This window comes from Meleagris gallopavo, chromosome 3 (genome assembly GCF_905368555.1).
Source record: "Meleagris gallopavo chromosome 3, MGAL_WU_HG_1.1, whole genome shotgun sequence".
NCBI lineage: Eukaryota > Metazoa > Chordata > Aves > Galliformes > Phasianidae > Meleagris > Meleagris gallopavo.
The window spans coordinates 82,913,228-82,926,321 of NC_139406.1; the positions used below are offsets into that span (position 1 = coordinate 82,913,228).

Below are 13,094 nucleotides of genomic sequence, written 5' to 3' on the forward strand. Positions count from 1 at the left end.
TATAGAGGAGCCAGTTGAATCGTATGAACATCTTTCCTTAAAGGTTTTACGTTCTTGGGAAGAAATCCCTGAAGTTGGATACAAACTGGTCCCAGAGCATATTGAGACTCGGCCTCTCTACCACAAGGATAAGCCAGGCATGGAACAGGTAGAGCAGCTCAGAGATGGTAGGGTGATGGCAGACCAAGGAGAAGTTTTCCTTTCCTCCAGGTACTGTGACTTCAATTTTTATCTGCAAACTTGCAGAGACAGCATTCAGGTGTTGTACCATACGTGAGAATTTGTAAGTATCAACCTGGAAATTGTTACGCATATGTATAGAGTGAGTTACCTAAATATACAGTAGCCACACAATGTATAACTGTAGAACTTACTTATTTTAAATTTAGCTTTAGTTTGTTAATCTAACACAAGCACTTTTCGTGTTTAGAATTTGTTTTTTTTTTAATTTTCATTACGTACTATTTTTGTATGGATTTTACGTTGAGGTTACTAATGTTTGAACTCAATTCCAACTTCACCAATCTACTGAGAGGTTGCTAGAATATACGTATAAAAAAATACATTGTGTATTGCTTATGTATGAGATTGTTAGAGTATGAACTGCTTGGTGCCCAGAGAGGGAGCAGTGGTTTTATAAGACAGAATTACACTAAAAACCTTCAAAAGTCTCAATAGTTACAGAAATGTTTTTCTTTTCTTCAAGGGTCGTTTACAGATGTGGGTTGACATGTTTCCAAAACATATGCCTCTGCCAGGACCTCCAGTGGACATTTCACCAAGAAAACCCAAAGGGTAATAGTCTATGCTTTCCTCCAAACATGGTGGCATAAGTCTTCAGAGACTGAGTCTTAAGTGTCTAGAAAGAACTATCATAACAAATTTCTGTAATCTTGAGAAAAGTTTTTGTAGATTCACATAACTGAAGTCAAAGAAGTATGCTTAATTTTGTCTCTTTAATTCAACAAGTCAAAGAACTGCTGGTGATTTTTACATCCAAAGCTACCACACCGCATCTAGAAAGACATCCCTCTTTTCACGTAGAAATTTGAGGTACCTAGAGGCAATAATTCTGTTATTATCTTCCATTTGTAAAGCTGAAAGAAATAATTCTGTTTTCAGCACTTCCTCCAGTTATGTAATGTGCTTAGCAACTGAGTGACATTGTTAATGTGATGCAGTACTGTACCTACTGGATTTTCAGTACTTGGTTCAAAGCGATGATCGAGAAACACATAAAGCGGCAGAAGACAGAACAGGAACAGCAGTTTCTCAGATTTCAGATGGACACTACTGCTTTATATTCAGTATTACATATAGCTCTTCAAGCTTGTTTAATGCTTGGAAGTGAAAAATAAAAAATGACCAACAAAATTCTCAAGTCACCCTATGTCACCTTTGTTCCTATACTTTACCAAAGCCTTTTTTGGGAATTTTCTGTCTGAAGCAGCAGCAGATTCTACTCATGCTTTATTTATGTTTGAACAAGCTGCAATTTAATAAAGACTTGCTTATTTTCTTTTCTTTTTAGAAAAGCTAATATTTGACCGAAACAAGAATATCTGTAACAATTAGTTTCTTCAGACCAGAACTTTCTGTAATTCTCCTTAACAAGAGGTTTTTTTCTGAGGAAAAAGAGATTTTAAACAAATAATACATACAAAAACAAACTGCTGCTGCCTTTTACATAATCTAGAAGAACTACAGAAACGTACTGTCAAGCCATTAACTATGAGAAAAAAAGTTAACATGCAAACATGAGTTATGCCTTTTGACTAGATCTGTCTTTTTGCTGCAGCAAAAGAGGCTCCAGGCTCCACAGGTCCTCAAACCATTTGTGAAAATATTCCACGTTAATTAGTTAGTTAGAATCATAGAATTATTAAGGTTGGAAAAGATTTCTAAGATTATCTAGTCTAACCATCAACCCATCCCCACCATGCCCAGTGAACCATGTCTCAGTGTCACATCTCCACAGTTCTTGAACACCACCAGGGAGGGTGACTCTGCAAAATTTCTCATCTGAAACTGAGTTAATTTCCAAGGCAGCATATCATAATAAAAAAATTATTTGTTGGTGTTCCCAAACATACTTTTATTATTATTATTATTATTATTATTATTATTATTATTATTATACAGCCTATAAAATAAGCATGTTCAAATTTTTGAACATGATTTTTTTTTATATCACCTGCAGTATCTGTATTTCAGTTCAAACTTCTAGAGCTTTGGATGGCTGCCAGAAATGTTTGCATATAGGGAGTGGAAAGGATTGGAAAGATTTAATTCTTTTTGCTTGTGCTTTTGAAGATGATGACTGGGCTTGCTTAAGTGAAAATATGTCTAAACAGTACTTTTTTTCCTGTTAAATGCACTGAATTGCACCTAATATAATCATTTTAGCCATTTCTTCTGCAAAACACCTTTTACTCTGTTTCTTATTACAAGCTGCTTACAGTTTTGGAGGCTCCCCTGATGATGTCATTCAGATCAACTTCACCTGTTTCATTGCAGCAGTTTTGTAAAGAAAACTGCAAAGAAACGAACGCATAAAAAGCAAGGAATTTTCCATCCCCCCAAAGCTGGCTGTGATGATGCTGTCATTCAGCATGCTCCACTCAGAGGGTGGTGACGCACTGGAACAGGTTGCTCAGAGAGGTTGTGGATGCCCCATCCCTGGAGGCATTCAAGGCCAGGCTGGATGTGGCTCTGGGCAGCCTGGTCTGGTGGTTGGCAACTCTGCCCACAACAGGGGGGTTGAAACTAGATGATCATTGTGCTCCTTTTCAATCCAGGCCATTCTATGATTCTATGATCTATATTCTATCACTTGACTCTCTTGTAAACAGAAGGGACTCGAGGCTGGTGCTATTTTAAGAGTTTTGCACAAATGCAACATTTCTCTCTATAAAAGCATGATTTGGTAGAGGCCTACATTAGTATCCAACCAGCGGTCATACATAGGCCTATGAAAACAATGACCACGATCTTAGTTATGCAAAATGTTTCTTTTCTTTTTCAGCTATGAACTGAGGGTAATCATTTGGAATACAGAAGATGTAATTCTAGAAGATGAAAATATCTTTACAGGGCAAAAATCAAGTGATATCTATGTAAAAGGGTAAGTTCTTTAGAACTTGTCTTCAAAAGGGCAAATAATTTTTAGTTCAAAGATCAGTTACAAAAGTTATCTTGTGGGGCTCTCTGAGGAGCTATTTCTTTAATAGTTCCAACTATTTTACTTTGCTCCAAACTCCTTTTTGAACTGGTCATTTATACTGAGTACCTTTTAACTATTTTTCTCACTTAAAATCAACTGTAAGAAATGACACTTGTACTTTCTTCCCATGTGGGAAGAGATCACATATGAAGAATACCAAACCCACACCAGAGACCAAACACAAAATTTGAACTGCAAGGAATTACATTCAAGCAGAGAGGTATGAAATAACTAGAGAAAAGGGAATTAGAGTCATCAGAGAGAAAAACAGCTGGAATATACCAGACTATTTCTTTGGGAAATATTTTCTAATCTCATTTTAGGTTAGACATTAGGAAGAAATTCTATACTCAGAGGGTGGTGAGGCACTGGCACAGCTGCCCAGAGAAGCTGTGGATGCCCCATCCCTGGAGGCATTCAAGGCCAGGTTGGATGGGGTCCTGGGCAGCATGGTCTGGTGGGGGGCAGCCCTGCCCGTGGCAGGGGGTTGGGGCTAGATGATCTTTAAGGTCCCTTAAAACCAAAGCCATTCTGTGATTCTACATGGGGATTGTGTGTGGATAAATGACCATGGCCACATTCAGGAGAACCTCATACGAGCACTTTCTGCACTCAATCTCCCTGCTGCAAACAGCTACAGAGCCCATAGTGGGCTAATCAGTAAAAGGGGAGAATTCAGTTAAATGAGAATAAACCAAACCACTCAAACTAGTTATTTCTTGAGAATGAAACAGGTTACTTCTTAAAATTCCTTTCCTGTTTTGGAGTACTTCCTATTGCAGTCCTGGAAAAATCTGTATTATAGGGCACTAGGGCTATAGAAAAAATAATGTTCCTAAAAATCTATTCCTGTGTTGCCAATGACCAGAAGCAAAAAGCTGGAGGAGGGAACACTGGGACTGATGGACTCATGAAGGGAGGATATTTTCCCCTTTGTGGGTACTGAAAATCACAGGAAAATGCAAAGTAAGAAGGACAAAGCAGCTCTTATTCCTTTTTAGGATGCATCTACACGTTTTACCAGGGAAACTTGAGTTATCTCTGACTGTGCTGTGTGGTAGCTGTCTCTTTGAGATAGTGCCTTTAGCTCAGGTGAAGTGTACACAAGCATAGCCATCTGGTCCCAGTAAGAAGCAAGTAAGGCTATTGTGCACACTGGGTGAGCAAATCGTCCCTTTCAGTTCCCTGAGAGAAGCTGTTATTTCAGTGTTTGCTCAGATGTTGCCACCTCTGAACTGAACATGTTCAGAGATGTTCAGAGCAGAATAGCTCTAAGAGCATAACATTCAATGCGAGCTAAAAACTGAAGAAATAAATGGGCAGCCAGCCTTTGTACTGAGTTGTGAGATAGTATGAGGACATTGTTATCACTGCTAGAGTTGTCTGTTTTTCTGCCTTATTGAAAAAGACACGTATCTCGTTATGCTCAGAGAGTGCACTTGGCACTGAATATGTCACCAGGCAAGGATTTGCCCTAGAGCAGTGTGGTGATTGGGATTGTTATGGTTTTCCACATTTCTTTTTGAACTAATAGGGCTTGCAGGGAAAATGCTGCTTTTTGGGTGCGGTACAAAAATGTTAGAATCAGGGAGGTGATCATTTCCCTGTACTGAGCTCTTGTGAGACTGCACATCAAGTACTGTGTTCAGTTTTGGGCCCCTCACTGCAAAAAAGACATTGAAGCCCTGGAGTGTGTCCAGAAGGGCAGAAAAGCTGTGAAGGGTCTGGAGCACAAATCTTATGGCGAGTGGCTGAGGGAACTGGGATTGTTCAGTCATTGAAGAGGAGGCTCAGGGAGACCTTACTGCTCTTACAACTCCCTGAAAGGAGGCTGTGGTGAGGATGGGGTTGGCCTCTTCTCACAAGTAACAGCGATAGGATGAGGGGGAATGGCCTCAAGTTGAGCCAAAGGAGGTTCAGGTTGGATATTAGGGAAAATTTCTTCTGAGAAAGAGTGGCCAGGCACTGCCCAGGGAGGTGGTAGAGTCACTGTCCCTGGAGGTGTTCAAGAACCATGCTAATGTGGCACTGAGGGATATGGTTTAGTGAGCAGTATTGGTGGTAAGTGGCTAGTTGGACTAGATGATCTTAGTGGTCTTTTCCAACCTTTCTAATTCTATGAACCTATATGCATGCTGTAGTATAAGTCAAGAGAAAAATACAAGAAATACACAGCCATATTTCTGCAGTGCTTGTACCCTCAGACATAAACAGCAAACAATATAGACTCTAGTACTGTCCACTTCATTGACACAGAATCTATTAGGATGACACATGAATATGGGTGATCAGTAATGAATAAAGAAAAGATGCTGTGTTTGCCTATAAATATATAATATAAATATAAAATATAAATAAATAAATTGCCCACTGGCATTTTAGAGGTGATCTAAATAAAATTTACCTTTTCAGTCTTCACTTTTGGCCATGTGCAACGGCTTGAAGGTAGCTATAGTCCCTCAGCTAGGGCTCTTACTATGTGTGACAATCCTGGACAGTGTGTTATTTCCTGCTGATTAGGGAAGATTTAGTAAATTATTATGCCTTTTACCAAATAACAACACTGGCAATTCAAGTGTAATCCTCTATGTGCTTCCATAGGTGGATAAAGGGCCTGGAAGAGGACAAACAGGAGACAGATGTACATTACAACTCCTTGACAGGAGAGGGCAACTTCAACTGGCGCTTTGTGTTCCCATTCCACTATCTCCCAGCAGAAAAACAAATGGTCGTTAGTAAAAGAGAAAACATATTTTCCTTAGAAAAGACAGAGCGCAAAATACCTGCTGAGCTTGTGCTTCAGGTGTGGGACTTTGAACGACTCTCTTCAGATGATTTCCTGGGTAAGTATGCAGTGAAACTATCTGAATTTCACCTGAGTTCTCTGTATACCTGTATTGTATAAAGGTACATACAAGGAGGTGTCTGAGACCATACTATTTCATATCTTTCTCTGAGGCACCAAATTAGCACCTTATCCATTTCTTGTAGAGCAAATGATTAGGAACTCTGATGAGGCAATGCAGAGGTGATATAAATGAATCACTGGTAGTACAGGATGGTCCTCACTTCTCTGGGTACTGGGCCAAGATGCCGCACTGCTTCGTGTACCTTCTGTTTGAATGCATTTATATTCATGGTCCCCAAGTGCTATTACATCCCTTCTCCCTCCAGGCACTCTTGAACTGAACCTGAATGGGTTCCCTCGGGCAGCAAAGACAGCCAAAAGCTGTGATGTAGGCATGGTTGTGGCAGCATGTGAAGAAAACAAGATCTCCATCTTTCAGCAGAAGCGTGTCAGAGGCTGGTGGCCTTTCATCAAGGCTGGGGAGCTCACGGTAGGTAGCTCACTGCCCATGTACAGCTCTTCTCTGAAGGTGATATGCTCTGCTAAGATCCTGACAGAGACAGATACTAACTATGAACATGTCATCTGAAGAACAACCATCACTGCCAATGCACAACATTTCCTCATGTGCTTCAGTGTTCTCCCCAGAGGTTTGGTTCAGATAATCCCAGAGCAACCAGAACACTCTGTATTTTTACTTTGCTTTTCCCCACTGCTCATCTCCCGACACACTTGACGGGTAGAGCAGCAAATCAGGTGTTTCTGTGAGCACAAGGGCGAAAGATCTAACTCATAGTTAGGAAGCTCTAAACTCCATAGCATAAGTTATGTCTGATTCTAGGAACACAACTAACTCAAATTATATGCTTCATAGAATTGCTGAATCATATAGCTGTTTGAGTTGGAAGGGACCTTTAAAGGTCTTCTCATCCAAATGCCCCACAATGAGCAGGGACATCTACAGCTCGATCAGGTTGCTCACCTTTCTACTGCGAGGTGTAGCAGATATGGTATTTTATTAGTGCTAGTATTTTGTGGATTACTCAACAAATTTTAATGGTTTGTCTTAATGAAAACAAACAATAAAACCTCAGTTATATTCTCTCATAGCTTTTCTGAATCATGGAAATTATCACTAAATTGGTGCTGAGCAAAGCTATCCTTCTGTCATAGCTTTTAGTATCATCTTCTGACAACACACAAAGAAAACTGTTTTTCATTCCAGCTGCTGGAATCTTCTAATCTTTCTATCACCTGAGCAAAGCTCTAGGACTGCATGACAGATTTTCTGCACACAGATTTCATTTCTAGATATCTTATTTTTGTGACATGGGACCTCACTGCTTAATCACTCACAACTGCCTACATTTCTCCCCATTGTTGGATTGTGTCTTGTCCACCCAAGTCATTCATTTTCCAGCAGAGCCATTTAGCTCTGCAGGTACATGTGATATCTGGTGTGAATAGAGAAGGCTCTGGGGAGACCTGATAGACGCCTTTCAATGTCTAAAGGGAGGATGTAAGAAAGAAAGGGACTGACTCTCTAGCAGAGCCTGTTGTGATAAGTCAAGGAAAAATGGCTTCAGACTAAAAGAGGAGAGATTTAGACTGGATGTAAGGAAAAAGTTTTTTACAAGACATGTGATGCAGCACAGGAACACATTGTCCAGAGAGGTGTTGGATGCTCCATCCCTGAAGACATTCAAGGTAAGGCTGGATGGGACTCTGAGCATCCTGATCTAGCTCTATTTGTCCCTGCTTATTGCAGGGAAGTTGGACTAGATGACCTTTAAAGGTCCCTTGCAACTCAAACAATTCTATGATTCCATGACAAATTTTGCAACAAGTCTTTTTAGACGAATTACATTATAACTTAGAAAGCAAAAAAGGTATTTATGGGCCTGGAAGAAAGCATCCTACCTCTCCTCCCTCATGGTCCTGTAGCGTAAATCAGGGATTTTGTGCCTGGCTTTTCCTTTGGATTTTTTCTTTAAATGCAAAGACTTTCTCTTATTTTCTTTAATCAATTTCCTTCAACCTCATCTGGTTCCATAATTTCTCCACAAGCCAATTCCTGCTGAGATTTAATTATAATTACCCGGTAATGGATGCTTACATATGATCTCCCTGATGCAGGGCAAAGTGGAAGCTGAGTTTCACTTAGTGACAGCAGAAGAAGCTGAGAAGAATCCAGTAGGCAAAGCACGAAAGGAGCCGGAGCCCTTGGAAAAACCCAAGTGAGTGGGAATGGACTCATTAAAAAGCTGTGCAGGGGCATTCAGCAGGACTGGGAAAGAGCAGCTCTCCTTGCTCTTCTCTTTCCCACTATAACCTTGAGCAAGCCAGTTGGCTGACTTGTGCATCATTGCACCCTCTCATGACAAGGCTGGCTGCTGGCTCTCTGAGCTGGCAACATGTTCCAGGTGAACTGAATTGTCTTCCTTCGGAAGCCAAAATCAATCACATTGCTGCCTGTTTGTCCTCAGCTAGAGTTCACACAGGCTTGTTCCATAGCTGACCTAATGTATGATAACTTCTTCAGCCACTGCCTGTCCGTACCGGATACCTGACCACCAATTAAATTCAGAGAGATATTTATTATATGAAGAGGATAAATATAATCCATTAATATTTCAAGTGCTGTAAAACAATTGTATTAAATAGTTATGTCTGGGTTTTTTTTTGTTACTGTTTATCTGACCATTAGGAGTCAGAGCCTTAGTATTAAGAAATGAATAATCTGCACAAATTTGAAATTGCTAAATATTAGTTAAAAGCTGACTCCTGCCTGCACCTGTCTCTTTTTGCATAAATTAATCACATGTACAACATTAAAATCAGGCCATATTGGAATCTTTTCACTCTAACAAACAATGCATCTCTATTATTATTTTTTTTTTGTTCTTCACAGTCAAAAGAATGAAGATGCTTATTTTTTATCATAATGCTTTTAATGAGGACATTTCAAGTGGTTTAACAGAAGCAGATGATCTAAAAGATTTTATCTTACACTTTTTTGCCACATTAAAAAATATTTTATAATATTTATAAAATTTTATAATATTTATATTATTCAGCTGAGGGTTTTGCATGTAGGAAAAAAATACGCTCTATCATCTCAAGTCCCTTGTTCTATAATAATAAGGAAGTAGATGTTACGTAAAGCTTCTAAAAATCACTGGCAAATCGTAAAGGTAATCATTGCAAATTCTGTTTGTTTTTTGTTTGCTTGATATACATCAGGAAACATCAAAAATGAGAAAATGGCATAAAGGTGTAATTGCCAATAGCCATATAAAGGATATAAATTTAGTTTGAAAATTAGAAGCATCAGAGACTCATTGAGAGTGAGCTTTGGAAAGCCTTTAATCAATCATTTCATCCAATATCTTTCTTTACCCAAAGGCAGAAAGGGTGGACAAAGATTAAATGTCTGGAGACTAAAACAAATGAGAAATAAGGTGCATGGTTTTTAGTAGTGGGTGTAATTTCCTTCTGGCAAAACCACTATAAGGTTGTCCATCCCTCCATCTCTGCCAGAGGATGCTCTTCGGGTAAATGCTCTCTGTTATAACACATGCTGCTATAACTGGTACCGAACTCTGTTGCCTGTGTTGCACAGAAAACAAATTAAACAAGCCAGTTTGGGTTTTTTCATAACCCCTAAAGGTTATGAAAAGCCCTCTAATTGGAACATGTGAAATAATGACTCTATTGCATACACTTTTTGCAATTCCTTTTAACCTAGAGGGCTTGTTTTTTTTATATTTATTTCCTGGCCATTTCCACTCTCACTATAAAATAGTCTTCAATTAAAACATATTCTGTTGGCCTTTGAGATTTCCTGAGTTTCTGCCAGATTTACATTCTGAATACTGAATTCTCCTGATGACTAAGTTATTGTTTAAATTATTTAAGCAGCTTTCTGATGTGAAATATGTCCATTAATTTTTGTAACCCTCAGTCTTTATTTTATTCTCCTTACTGCTTTACCATCTGCACTATTATAGTGGTATTTGATAACACAGAAAATTTGCACCCAATTTTGCTACTGTTGGTGCTGCTCAGCACTACTGCATTCTGCAGATCATCCCATCACACATGCTGATAGATGTTGGCTCAGCTCATTGCAAGGGTAAGGCTGTTGAAGTCAGAGGTGTAATGACCTCCCAAGTTGTGTGATGTGCCAGAAGAGATATTACAGCAATATATATTTCCTAAGCGGAAAGCTGCTTCCCTGGATATGCAGCTGGCTGAAGAAAGCAGTTATGGAGCAGAATATGACATGGAACAACATTTGGAAGAAACACAGGATTGCAGAGTGCAGATATGCCCCACCATAAGGTGGCTAGTCTTCCCCATATACAATCTACCTAGATTTTGGGTTTCCTCTCATCTTATTCTCAGGAGGCCTGTTTTAAAACCCTGACATGTCACTTGGTGCAGTATGCTAGACCTGAGCTGACTGCCTCTTATGGTACTGTGACTATTACCACACAATCAGACTTTCTGTAGTGACTCATTACTCCTTTTGCAATGCTAAATTCTTTGCAACAAATAGAGAGCTTCCATACTCAAGTTTAAGAAGCTTGCATTTTTCTTTAGGATTTCTCACAATCTTTTTTCTAATTCTGAGCCCAATATCTTGCCCTAAATTGGAGAAGTTAGGAAGTGTGAACTGGAATTTCATTCTTAGCAGTGTAGAACTTGAACTTGGGGACAGATGGATGACCCAAGAGTATGTGAAAATCATAGCAGTTCTCTCTAAACCCTTTAGTGGACTCCCAGGAGCTAAAGGTCTTTTTTTTAGAGTGAAATATATTTTGTTTTGTGGTTTTTGTTTTGTTATGGGGTAGCTTTGGAAATAACTGTATCTGCCTTTACAAAAGCTTTTGTTTCTTTTTTTCTTTCTTTTTCCTTAGCCGACCAGACACATCCTTCTCTTGGTTTGTCAATCCTTTCAAGTGTTTGTACCACCTGATCTGGAGAAATTACAAGAAGTACATCATCATTGGCATAATTCTGCTTATTCTCGTCGTCTTCTTGGTACTCTTCATCTACACATTGCCAGGTGCAATCAGTCGTAGGCTAGTCGTAGGAGGAACATAGGATTACAGCTCTCATGGTAACCAATTGTATACAAATGCTTCAGTTAAAAATAAAAATCAGGCAGAGTTAGTGAACCTGAAATACATCTCATCCTTGTAAACAGAATGCATGGCTACTCCTCTGAGAAACTGGAACTATCTTAGAATATTTTCACATCTTACTTCTTTGGCTGCTCGTTCAGCCTTACTGTACATCATCATTAACATCCTGGTGTAGCTTCAGTGGCAGTGAAAACTTCATTCTGCACCTAAAAATGAGTTTAGAAGTGAATTCTTTAATGTTACGCAGAAGCTGATTTGTCAATCATGTGTTTATTACAGAAAAAAAATGATTAAATATTGAGAGAAAAATGTGCTCAAAAAATGTACAGTTCTGTTGTTGCACAGTTTTGCAATTAATTATTTGGAGTGGTTTTCAGTGATTTTACAAAGGTATGACTATTTTGAGCTAAAAGGTTTATTAAAAAATCAGAAGTTCAATTGGCTCATTTGGTGTTCTAAGCAGAATTCAAACTGCATCTCTCAAGAGGAGCTCTGTGCTCTACAAACGCGTCTCACAGTTATAAACGCTGTAAGTGGCAGTGATGGGAGGAGGCAGAAGAAGAGATGGAAAGAACTTCTTTCATCTGCAGTCTGAAAGTGCTGAAAATTGCTGGAGGGGAGGGATCAGAAGATGCAGGCTTTAATGCAGGCACTGCAGTAGCAAATAATCCTTGCGGTGGAGGGGAAAGGAGAGTCCTGATGTTGGAACAGAGGGAATGGGAATGAAAAAGGGAAAGGCTGAAGAGTGGAACAAGTCATGGATGATTAGAGAAAACAAGGAGTAAAACCTTACAGGATAGCCAGTATGAAAATCTTCATCCTACTTAAAAATAAAGATACTGCAGCTGTGATGCATGAGCTGTCATGCCTGATAACTTAATGATCCTACCTGGCCTCAGCATGGGAGAACATGAAGTAAGCATGGAAACTTCCTCCAGCCTCACCTGTCGTTACATGTGCAGACAACTTTTGAGAAAACGCCATTCGTATTCTACTTGTACAAAGTGTGAGCACTTTGAAAGGACTTCGCCTTTAGCAAATTTTAAAGTATCAAAATGGCTGTGAAAGTGTCTCTTCCTTTTTCTTTCCCTGATGATAGAGGCAGATGGAAATGTAGGCTGAAAGCTTCCCGGCTTGGCCAGCAGGATGTGTCTCTTGGTAATTCTTCTATATCTCATTCTAAGTACACCATGACTATAACTGAATTATTTAGGTAGGTGAGTAATGACATTGCAATTAGACACTGGTCATGGCACTGAGCTTGCCAAAGTTCAAGAAGCAGTTTAATGGTTGAATATGCACCAGATAAATACAGCAGTGCAAGAAAAGGATGTGGAAATGTGCTGCACATCTTGAGTCCATTGTTGCCTCACAGTCATCTACACGGGGCCCTGATCTGGTACAGCCTCCAGTTCCACAGTGACACATTCCTCTCAAACCTTTAGTTTTTCACTTTTGAGCTATTTTGCAGTTGATCTTGTATGAAAGAGAAAAGGAAATCTTATTTCTCCCACCATATAAAAATACTATGAATTTTGGAATAACAGTTTAAAAGCTCCCATAAGAGAAAATAAAATTATTTTGATGCAGAAGATGAGAGATGAATTGCAACAGCTGGAATATGTTGTGACAGTCATAAAGGCAGTGATTCTGATTTTCCTCCAGAGTGCCAAGATAACAGGCCTGATTCTGCATGGCAGCTTCTGTGTCCACGTGTTCTTACTCTGCTTGTTTTTCCTTACTGCACTACTGTGACTGGGAAGCCCTGCCCTTGCCAGAGGGTCTTAGAACCATTAAGGTTGGAAAATCCACTAAGATCATCTAGTCTAACTATCAACCCATCCCCATCATACCACCAAACCATGTCTCTAAC

General features: G+C 39.4%; 1 protein-coding gene across 4 annotated transcripts in view; it reads left to right on the forward strand.

Annotated features, from left to right (window-relative positions):
• FER1L6 (fer-1 like family member 6) overlaps positions 1-12,731 on the forward strand; it is an 84,614-nt gene extending 71,883 nt beyond the window's left edge. Inside the window, exons 36-42 of one of the 4 annotated variants that reach the window (XM_085221650.1) lie at positions 6-148; positions 707-795; positions 3,026-3,124; positions 5,825-6,066; positions 6,398-6,561; positions 8,208-8,308; positions 10,994-12,730. In XM_085221650.1, the coding sequence (XP_085077776.1) occupies positions 6-148; positions 707-795; positions 3,026-3,124; positions 5,825-6,066; positions 6,398-6,561; positions 8,208-8,308; positions 10,994-11,180 (1,025 nt within the window). In that variant the 3' untranslated portion in view covers positions 11,181-12,730. Of the gene's footprint in view, positions 1-5; positions 149-706; positions 796-3,025; positions 3,125-5,824; positions 6,067-6,397; positions 6,562-8,207; positions 8,309-10,993 lie in introns of those variants that run through there. The other 3 variants (XM_003205270.5, XM_085221651.1, XR_014882687.1) reach the window with 3 other exon arrangements.
• The last annotated feature ends 363 nt before the right edge of the window (positions 12,732-13,094 follow it).